This window comes from Vulpes lagopus, chromosome 1 (genome assembly GCF_018345385.1).
Source record: "Vulpes lagopus strain Blue_001 chromosome 1, ASM1834538v1, whole genome shotgun sequence".
Lineage (NCBI taxonomy): Eukaryota > Metazoa > Chordata > Mammalia > Carnivora > Canidae > Vulpes > Vulpes lagopus.
In genome coordinates, this window is record NC_054824.1 from 40,659,680 (window position 1) to 40,671,706 (window position 12,027).

Genomic DNA, 12,027 nt, shown 5'->3' on the forward strand with positions numbered 1-12,027 from the left:
TCTCTGTCTCTCTCTTTCTCTCTCTCTCTCTCTCCCTCTGAATCTTTTATATATATATATAAAATTAGTGAAAGGATACATAAAATAAGATGTAAAATGTGCCATCAAAAATATAAAATGTGGGTAGAGGAGATAAAAATAGAAAGATTTGGGATGTGTTCCAAGGTAACTTGAAAGATAATGTTATATACTTGGATGTTATACATGGATATTATATGTGAACCTTAGAGTAACCACAAGAAAAAACTTAGAGTAAATATACAAAAAGAGAAAGGAAACTTAACAATACTAAGGGAAATAAATCAGGGAAGAGAAAAAAGGAACAAAGATGAACTACAAAAAGCGCCAGAAAACAACAAGATGGAAAAAAGACAAAACCGTCTTTAAAACCATGTTAAGAAAAAACAAGTGTTTTGTTTTTGATGTTTTGATGTTAAGAAAAAACAAGTGTTACATATTGATAAAGGTATCAATCTAATAAGAAGATATAACATTTTAAATGTTTATGCACCCAATTTTGAGTACCTAACCATATAAAGTAAAAACTAACAGAAATAAAAGGAGAAATAGCAATACAATAATAGTAGTGGATTTTAGTATTCTCTTGGATCAATGAATTGGTCATCCAGACAGAAAATAATAAGGAAACATTGGCCTTAAATGACATATTAGATCATATGGATTTGATACATATAGAACATTCCATCCTAAAACAACAGAATACACATTCTTCTCAAATACACATCGAACATTGTCTAGAATAGTTCATATGTTAGGCCATAAAACAAGTTTCAGTAAATTTGAGATTGAAACCATATCAAGTATCTTTCCAATCACAGTGGTATGAAGCTAGAAATCAGTTACAAGAAGAAAATTGGGGGAAAAAAACCCCACTAACATGTGGAAGCTAACAACATGTTATTAAACAGCCAGTAGGTCAGCAAGGAAATCAAAGAGGAAATTCAAAAATACCTTGAGGTAAATGAAAACAGAAACAGCATTCCAGAATCTTTGGGATGCAGCAAAAGCAGGTCTAAGAGGGAAGCCATAACAATACAAGCCTACCTCAGGATACAAGAAAAATGTCACATAAACAATCTACATTTAAAGGAACTAGAGAAAGAAGAGCAAACAACCCAAAAGTTAATAGAGGGAAGGAAATAATAAAGAGATTGGAAATAAATAGGGACTAAAAAACCGGTAGAGAAGATCAATGAAACAAAGAGCTGATTCTTTGAAATGATAAAATTGACACACTTTTAGCCAGACTCATCAAGAAAATGAGCCCAAATAAAATCAAATCCAAAATGAAAAAGAAATTACAAATGTTAGCACAGAAATAAAAGAGGATCATGAGAGAATACTTTAAACAATTATATGCAAACAAATTAGGCAACCTAGAGGAGATGGATACATTTCTAGAAACACAGCTTTTTCTAAGATTGACAGTGAAAAATAGAAAATCTGAATAGATCAATTACTAGTAATAAAATAGAATAATTTACAAAAAAACTGCCCAGAAATAAAAGACCAGGTCTAGATGGCTTTGCAAATGAATTCTACCACATGTTTATTTTTTTTTTTTAAGATTTTATTTATTTATTCATGAGAGAGAGAGAGGCAGAGACACAGGCAGAGGGAGAAGCAGGCTCCATGCAGGGAGCCCGATGTGGGGCTCCATCCCGGGACTCCAGGATCACGCCCTAGGCCGAAGGCATGCGCTAAATCGCTGAGCCACCCAGGGATCCCCCTACCACAAGTTTAAAGTAGAGTTAATATCTATCTGCCTGAAACTATTATACAAAATTGAAAAGGGAAGAACACTTTCATGCCCATTTTATGAGGCCAGCTTTACCCTATTACCAAAACCAAAGACCCTGCAGAAAAAGAAAACTTTAGGCCAATATCCCTGATGAACATAGATGCTAAAATTCTCAAGAAATCAAAATCAGTAATACATGAGAAGGATCTTACAGGGGATGAAAGGATGGTTTAGCTTTTGCAAATCAATCAATGTGATCAACCTCATTAACAAAACAAAGGGCAAAAATTATATGATCATCTCAGTAGATGTAGAAAAAGCATTGACACAATTCAACATCTGTTTATGATACAAACTCTCAACAAATGGTTATAGAGGGAACATACCTTAACATATGAAGGCCATATATGGCATACCCACAGCTGACCTCATATTCAGTGGTGAAAAGCTCAAAGTTTTTCCCCTAAGATTAGAAACAAGGCAAGAATGCACGCTCTCACCATCTTAATTCAACATAGTATTGCAAGTCTAGTAACTCCTGTTAGGCAAGAAAAAGAAATAAGAGGCATCCAAATTGAAAAGAAGTAAAACTTTCATTATTTGTAGATGACATGATACTATATATAGAAAACCCTAAAGACTCCATAAAAAAAAAAAAAAACTATTAGAACTATTAAATGAACAGTAAAGTTACAGGATACAAAATTAACATACAGAAATCCATTGTATTTCTGTACACTAATAACAAAGTAGGGAGATTAACAATCCTATCTACAATTATATCAAAATGTACAAAATACCTAGGAATAAATTTAACCAAGGAGGTAAAAGATCTATACCCTGAAAACCGAAAGACCTTGAGGAAAAGAAAATGAAAGCAACCCCCAAACTGGAAAGATAATAGCATATTCATGGATTGGAAGAGTTAATATTGGTAAAATGTTCGTACTACCCAAAGTAACCTCAGAATCAGTGCAATCCTTCTCAAAATGCCAATGGCATTTTTTCATGGAACTAGAACAAATAATCCTAAAATTTTTATGGGACTCCAAAGAGCCAGAGCAATCTTGAGAAAGAGGAACAAAGCTGGAGGAATCCAGCCCCCGATTTCAAATTATATTACAAAGCTATAGTAATGAGAATAGTATGGTACTGGCACAAAAGACAGTCACCAGGATCAATGGAATAGAATAGAGATCCCTGAAATAAATCCGTATTTATATGGTCAGTTAGTCTACATGAAAGAAGGTAAAAATAAATGATGAGAAAAAGGCAGCCTTTTAAATAATGGTATTGTGAAAACTGGACAACTACATAAGAAAAAATAATATTGAGCCACTTTGTTATACTATATACAAAAATAAGCTCTAAATGGATTAAAGACGAATATAAGACCTGAAACCATAAATCTCCTTAAAAAATAGTAAGCTTTTTGGCATTTCTCTTAGCAATATTTTTTTGGATGTGTTTCCTCAGGCAAGGTCATCAATAGCAAAAATAAAATAAATGGGACTATACACAGTGAAGGAACTCATCAACAAAAGGAAAAGACAACTATTGAATGGGAGAAGATATTTGCAAGTGATATATCCAGTAAGAGGTTGATACCCCAAATATATAAAGAACTCCTACAACTCAATAACAAAAAGACCCAACCTGATTAAAATGGGGGCCCCAACAGACATTTTACCAAGAAGGCATACAAATGGCTAACAGTGCAGCATCACTACTAATCAGGGAAATGCAAATCAAAACCACAATAACATTACTTTACCCCTGTCAGAATGGCTAGAATCAAAAGACAAGAAATAACATGTTTGGCAAAGATATAGAGAAAAAAGAACCTTATGCAATGTTGGTGGGAATGCAAATTGGTGCAGCCACTCTAAAAAATAGTATGGAATTTCCTTAAAAAATTAAAAATAGAAATACCATATGATCCAGGACTTCTGCTGGGTATTTACCTGAAGGAAATGAAAACACTAATTCAAAAAGACCTACCTCTCTGTTCATTGCAACATTATTTACAATAGTCAAGATATGGAAGCAACCTACATGTCAATTGCCAGTTGAGTGGATAAAAAAGATGTAATATGCATGTGTGAACAACATGGGGATTAGTGGTGCTGACCCAGTTCGAAAAGACTTATGTACGTTTTGTTCATTGCAATATTATTTACAACAACCAAGATATGAAAGCAACCTATATGTCCATCAAACAAGTGAATAGATAAAGAAGATCTCATGTGCCTGTGTGAATAACATGGGGGTTAAGGGTGCTGACCCCCCACATGTGTGAAAATCTGTACATAATCATTGATTCCTCTTAAACTTAACTATTAATAGACTATTGTTGACTAGAAGCCTTACCAATAGCATAAACAACACATATTTTGTATGCTATACAAGTTATATACTGTATTACAATTAAATGGAGAAAAGGAAATGTTAAAATCATAAGATAAATTTATAGTATTTATCGAGAAAAGATTCTATGTATAAGTGGACCCTTGAAAGTTCAAACCCAAGTCATTCAAGGGTCAACTATAGTTTAAATTGTCACTAAGGATATTTGGAGTTGATATCTAGGTAACAGAGTTTTAGGGAAAATATGCAGGATCTCCCAGGATATTTTGGAAGTTTTGGGATTAAGCCTGAGAAATAGTATTTATCACTTCTGCCTACACTCATTGTCTTGAACTCAATTTCATGAGCCTAACTTAACTTCAGGAAAGACTGGCTAAAATAGTTTGTTCTGTGCTTAGGAGGAAAATGAAGGCAATGTGTCTGCTTTAGAGCCTGTTGTGCAAGTATGATCAACCAGGAGGTGACAACTGACAGTTTTGTTTCTAAAGATTTAATGATTTAGAATAATAGTTATGTAGCAATTGCCATTAAGTGTTACATGATTTTAATAAAAAGTAATCATTTGGGACTGACTAATATGGAATGAGGTAATACAAAATAATACATTTATTCTTAATGGCGATTAATATTAGAAAACTACTTTTAGGAAGATATTTAAAATACTTAGCATAATGATTAATTACACTTAAAACTTATAAATTATACAGATAATTGATATGCTAGTTAAATAACACATATGTTAAAATATATTTTAGTCAGGATTTACTTATATAGTTGGAAAAATTGTTTTTTCCATAGAAAGTAATTTTGTAAGTTGTTTTTACTAATTTAAACTATCTTAACCTGTCATTAATCTGAATTTATGGTTTATTACTTTGATAAAGTATTCTATTTACACTAATTTTACAACTTCTCCTTTGAACAGTACATGCTATCTATTCTGTGAATAGTTAATATTATAGATATAAGTTAATATAACTGTAAATATGAAGAGAATTATTGGACAGCATAATCATGATTCAGTGACTATGATCCTTCACAATGGCTTATACTCTTTTGCATTCATTTTAAAGGACATTTTTCTCTCAAAATTGTACATATTATGTATAAAATAATAGTACTAAAACATTTTAATTTTCTTTCTTTTAGGCCTATGGCATGTCTGCATTACCTTTAAATCTAATAAAAGGCACTAGAAATGCTGCTTATGAACGTTTAGAAAACACTGAAGACATTGAAGAAGTGGAGCAACACATTCAAACGATTAAATCAAAAGTGAGTTGTTATTTTATTGTAATTGGGAAGCATAAAAGGACATTTTCTTTGCACTACCTTCTGATAATGCTTTAGACATTGCCAAACCTATATTTTTGACATTGTTTGAATTTTCTTGTACCATATCCTTGACAAACCATGTCCATAGTTTTAAAATTTGTCTTCTGTGATACGCAAGACAATGTCAATTTGAGAATTTCTGTCAGTGTTCTAACAGTGAAAAGCAAAAGTTTTGCTTAGGTCTGGTCAAGACCTGGCTTCTTCCCAGATATGCTAATTTCATGTTGTAACATCAGTTTTTATGGTATCACGTATGTTCAAGTTATATGTACTAGTGGAATAAGCTAAAAATACTTATGTAATCACTTGCCAGTTAAATGTACTTCTAAAAACACAATGAAGTTTCTTCCTCTATCACCTTCAAGTAACAGATAAATATTAATTATAGAACATAGGAAAAAATGGAAAGTTTTCTAAATTATGCTAAGATAGCATAATCCTGATACAGAAATCAGATGATAATTACGTACAAAATAAATGACTATTTATGTACTGGTCTTTCTTATGAACATAGAAGCAAATGTTTTAATATAAAGAAAAATGTTAGCAATTCAAACCTGTGCTGTAAGAGATTATTTTGTCATTATCAGATTAGGTTTATCCTAGGAATACAAGGATGATACATTAGAAAATCTGTTAAAGGAGTTTAATGTATTGAGAATAAATGAGAAATATAACCATTTTAATAGATGCTAAAGAATATTTAGTAAAAGTCAATTTGTAGTTATGATTTTTAAAAAAGCCTTACAAAAATTAGAAGAGAGTACTTAGGAAAGGAACCCTATATTGAGCGACATACTTAATGATGAATTAATTAATATTCCCATTGAAGTCACACACAGTGCAGTGTGGTCAGTACCCTTCTTGCTCATTAGCATATTCCTGGAGGTCTTAGATAAGAAAGAATGCAGGTATAAACATTAGAGGGAGAGGGAGAAAAAGGGAAATATCCTTTATTAGTCACAGATATCATCTACAAAGAATATCTGAAAGAACAAACTGACTAATAGAACTAATAAGAGTTCATCAAAGTGCCTGGATACAAACATAAATCATTAACCAGTTGGAAGATGGAATAGAAAATGATCTCATTCACAATAGCTGCAAACTATAAAATAATAAGAAATGTCAGAATCTTCCTGGTAGAAATCATAAAATTTATCTAAATACATAATAGGAGACTGGACTAAATGGAGAACTTCATCAGTTCTTGATTGGGAAGATTGAATATTATAGAGATGATAGCTTTTCATAAGTTTATGGGAAATTTAGTGCAATCTATAAAAGACAAAATATGAAATTTTTGTAGACTCCATCCCATACAGTAAAACAATCCTGAATTCAAATAAAATACAACATTTACAAAACATTAGGAAAAAGTAAAAATAAAATTTTTATCTCGGTGTATAGAAGACCTTTCTAAACAAGACACAAGATAACTCTAAATGCTAAGAGATTGGTGAATTTTACATTTTTTTTTTAAAGAGTTTTATTTTTTTTTAATTTCTATTTATTTATTTATGATAGTCACACACAGAGAGAGAGAGGCAGAGACACAGGCAGAGGGAGAAGCAGGCTCCATTCACCGGGAGCCCGACGTGGGATTCGATCCCGGGTCTCCAGGATCGTGCCCTGAGCCAAAGGCAGGTGCTAAACCGCTGCGCCACCCAGGGATCCCCGAATTTTACATTTTTAACTTCTAAAATTTATGTGCCCAAAAAGCACCACCAAAAAGAAAGTTAAAGAACCAGCAATAATGTAGGAGGAAATAATCTGCAATATAGGGTGTATATATATATATAAAGAGCATCTTCAAATCAGTAAGAAAAAGGAGGGCAGCCCTGGTGGCTCAGCAGTTTAGTGCCCCCTTCAGCCCAGGGCGTGAGCCTGGAGACTGAGATTGAGTCCCATGTCAGGCTCCCTGCATGAAGCATGCTTCTTCCTCTGCCTGTGTCTCTGCCTCTCTCTCTCTCTGTCTCTCATGAATAAATAAATAAAATCTGTTAAAAAATGAACAAAAGACACAAATAGAGTATACTGAAGGAAAAATTGAATTGTCCAGTGAAAATATAAACTGATGCTTCAGCTCTTCAGTAGAGTAGTAAGAGGGTTGACCAAGCATCCCAGCTTGCCTAGGACCCGAGGGGATTTTCTAGAACATGGAACTTGCAGTGCAGAAACCAGAATGGTTGATCACCCTCGTAATGAAAGATATGCTAATTAGAACAAGTCAGTATTTTTTTAATCTTTTAGACGTCTTTGAAATTTTTACTTTTGTCAATTATTAAAGAGATTTTAGAAATAGATGTCCTGCTTGTGAGAATGTAAACCATACAGCTTTTTAAAGAAAATTGTATGATGTAATATGTGCCTATATACAAACACATCCCTTTTAATAAAGTTTAATCCAGCAGTTGACATCTAGGCATATATCTTACTCAATTACATGTATATATTTGTATCTGGGTGAATAAGAATGAATAAGAATGTTTGTGCACATTGTTAATACTCTCAAGAAAAAAAACAATCTAAGTGCTCAAAAGTAAGGTATTTATTAAGATACTATGGTATAATGTGGTGTGCAGTGATGAAGAGGAATGAGGTAGATATTTATAGACTGAAGAATATATCTTTATAGAACCAAACCAGATGCTCTCAGTTCAAATTCTCTCTCTCATTATGCTTATAATTCTGTCAGCCTTATTTTACTCATCTAATAAATGGATATAATATTACTACCAACTTCAGAGTTTTATTCTGAAGATTTAAGGAGAATAAATATAAAAGAACAAATCTTTTTTTTTAGGGACAAGAAATGTGCTCAAGAAATGTTAGCTGTTAGATACAACAAAAACCCATACGTATATTAGCATATATGCATTCATGCAAATACATTGAAAATGTATAGAAGGATACTGAATTGCTTAATGGTGATAACACTAAGAAAGGGCAGTAGTACTCTGGGACAGTGTGAAGGGAAGCTTTCATATTTTACTTTGTTTTAAACAAGGGTATGTATTCATATACTTTATAACTACGTTTTTTTTTGTTTGTTTTTTGTTTTTGTTTTTTTCCAGATGAGATAATTAGCTGACTACTGGGTTTCTATCCTGGTGTTTTGTTTCTCTGACCAAAAATTATTCTTATATTGGTTTGGTCAGTAGGCAAAGCAGAGTGGAGTTCTATCCTTCACTCCTCTGAAATACTCACCAAATAGGCAGATGGATAACTTGGGTTTATTTTCAGTGGACCCTTAAATCGGTTTACTTTTTTTTTTTCTCCTGAACTAGTGAAAGGTAGTTATTATATAAAACTACCTTATTATTGGTATCCTTTTGATATTAGAAAGGCACTTCTGAGAAAAATTCTATGTTTAAAATACAAATTATTGGACTTTTCTCATTCCACACACACAAAGTATTACTGCCTGGATCTTTCTTCTAGAAAGGAGTGTTTGTTATATTCCTTTGTCCTTCCAAAAATACCTTTCTCTGAGGCTTCTTTTCTGGGGGGGTTATAGTTTGATTATTTAACTAAAATGAGTGAAGGTGATTAAATATAGTCTAGTGAATGCAAAGTATGGTCTCTGGACCAGTAGCACCAGTATCTCCTAAATGCACATTTTAGGCCCCACTCAAGACCAATTAAATTTTATTTGTAGGGTCTAGAAATCTGTGTTTAACAAACTTTGCAGGTAATTGTTATGCATGATAAAATTTGAGAAGCAACATGACAAGGTATGGAAGAGGACAACTGATTCCAGAAGAGCACGGCAGTGCCATTATGTAAAGAGATCATTATAACTATGTAGATCTCTTTATTAAAGGATAGTTGAATTTTGTCTTCATTATATCTATGATTTCAGATGAGGCTGTACTGGGCTATGTTAGAGAGCAGTTTTGTTGACTCTTAAGAACCTATTTAAATCTCAATTAGGGATATTAACATTTTAATATCTTTACAATTTACTTTTTTAAAGTATGTATGTATGTATGTATTTATTTATTTATTTATTTATTTAAGAGAGGGAAGGAGCATGAGTTAGGGGGTGGGGGCAGAAAGAGAGGGAGAAGCAGACTCCCCACTGAACAGAAAGCCTGATGTGGGGCTGGATCTCAGGACCCTATGATCATGAACTGAGCTGAAGGGAGACACTTAACCGAGCCACCCAGGCACCCTTGATATCTTTACATTTAAAAAATGTAGTTCCATGCAAATATTTTTCTTGTTGCCTCCAATAAAAGCAAACAAATTTGCATTTCACCTTTTTTGTATTTAGCACTTGTCATATTATTGGAATTTCTTATTGTACCCTATTGAAGACACTTAGGGGGCGTGGGAGTTCAAGTAGGAAGGTGTTATCTTTGACATCATGAGAAAAGTACTGCTCATGGTTATAGTAAGCATCGCATAAAAATAGGTGGGTGAGAGTTACCGCTAGTAAGTTGGCCAAAGAAAACATTCATTTGCAAAAGTACTTGGAGAATAAGAAAGTGATAATTTTTAGCAATTGCTATAAAAACCTATATAGCACATACTGGTATTGCATCCCTTTGCTGCTGTCTGAATCAGGGGCTGACTGAAGGGAGGGGAGGGGTGGAACCAAATATATTAAGATAAGGGATAGAAGGAGGAGCTTGGAGGTGAGGGAGAGTAAGTGAGCAAATTGAATAAAGTGTCCTACAAAAAAGGCATTTTTAGAGATATTTATCTCTCTCCACATAACTGTACTATATATTTGGAAAATAGAAATCAAGAAGTTTGATATTAAATGGACACACATCTACATTTTGATGCTGATCTTGGTTCAGAGATATGTATTGTCACAAAGATCTTGTCATTTTTTTTTTTTCAGTTTGTAAATTTGCGTAAGGAGTATCCAACCTAAAAAAGGGCTTGTTGCATGATTTGTTAAATCTGATGGGTACTTTACTGAGACCTTAATGATAAAAAAACTTTTATTTTATTCTGTTATTTGCAGAGCAAAGATGGTCGACCTTTGCCAGCAAGGGATAAACGGGCCTTAAAACAATTTGAAGAAAGGTTACGAACCCTTAGGAAAAGAGAGAGGCACTTAGAATTCATTGAAAATAGCTGGTGGACAAAATTTTGTGGTGCTCTGCGTCCCCTGAAGGTAAATGGAGTTTTAAAAAATTATGTTGTCACTCTTCTCTCAAGTTTAGATAGACCTCTCAGAGTAATTGAGTTCTCTTTTGAGGCATTACAGCATGGTACTTACAAGCATGAATTTTGGAGTTAAAGTGATTTTGAATCATAGCTCTGTCATTTGGTAGTCTGTGCCAGTTACACACCTCTCTGAGCTTCATTCATTTACTCATGTGTAAAGCAAGTGTTAAAACAGAGGTATTGAGAAATTTAAATTAAAATATAGATAAGTAATGTAGTATGCTGCTAGCACATTTTGCAAGTTTGTACTTCTCCATAAATAGAACTGGGACCCATACTAGAGCTCAGGACTCTAACGGAAAGTAATAGAATTTGCTTCGTTATTAGTTGGTGTGTTTCTGAAAGTATGTAAGAAGATATTATTTAGGACAGAAAACCATTAATTTTTCTTTCTTTCTTTTTTTTTTAATTACCATTTGCCAGCCTTGCTTGACTTCTTTGGACAGTGGTATCTAAACTTAAATACCTATATTGAACTAAGGGTGTAATAATTCAGCTTTGAAAAAAAATAGCTAGAACTGCTGGCCACAGACTTCTGTATTATCCATTCTGTATCTGGCATTTCAAACACCAGAGCTTTGTATATAATAGTATACAAGTTGTAATTTAAGAGGTGCAGTGAATAGACTAGTTTGAGGAAAGGCAAGATGAAGCTATAAAGTAGGTTTTGGCTAAGTTGAAAAAAAATGATTTAGAGAGCCCTGTGAAAGGATTAGTCAGGTTGAGTTCTGCTTTGTCTTCCTCTTGTCAGAAAGGAAATAAGGAAATGCATTGACTGCTCACCAAAAAAACCTGCTTTTTGACAGAGCTCTTCAAAACTATATTGTAATATTAGATCTATTGTGTATTACATTTTGAACCTTCTGTTAAAATCAATTTTGTTAAAGACACACCGCTCCTTTTTTGCAGGGTAATTATTTTCATAATACCAAAAGTATGATGCAACCTTCCTCAGACTTTTTTTTCTTCATCTCCTCAACCTTATCCTAATTCTAAATTTTATATATGGCTTCTTTATAAATATTTATAACCTGGTCTCTAACATTAGCTGCCTTGATTATAACATGCTCTGTTCTATTTCACTGAACCTATGTTTAGAGGAATTTTTAAATCAACTTTATTAAGTGTGCAGATTGATTTTGCCAAATAGAGATATGTAGATATAGATCTACATTAATGCAGAAAAGATACTTGATGTCTTTCCCTGTTCAGTCAAACTCAGATCCCAGACAACTGGTAATGTCCTCTATTGTTATAGTTTAGTTTATATGTTATAGTTTAGTGTTCTATAATTTCATGTAAGTGAAATCAGAGTGTAGTGTAATCTTTTTTTTCTGGCTTCTTTAGTGCAACAAAATGCTTTTAAGATTTGTCTG

At 33.0% G+C, this 12,027-nt stretch overlaps 1 protein-coding gene across 1 annotated transcript in view; it reads left to right on the forward strand.

The window, feature by feature from the left end:
* LMBRD1 (LMBR1 domain containing 1) overlaps positions 1–12,027 on the forward strand; it is a 110,778-nt gene that overhangs the window by 55,291 nt on the left and 43,460 nt on the right. The window contains exons 8-9 of the mRNA XM_041761492.1: positions 5,279–5,404; positions 10,446–10,598. Of these exons, the coding sequence (XP_041617426.1) occupies positions 5,279–5,404; positions 10,446–10,598 (279 nt within the window). The remainder of the gene's footprint in view (positions 1–5,278; positions 5,405–10,445; positions 10,599–12,027) is intronic.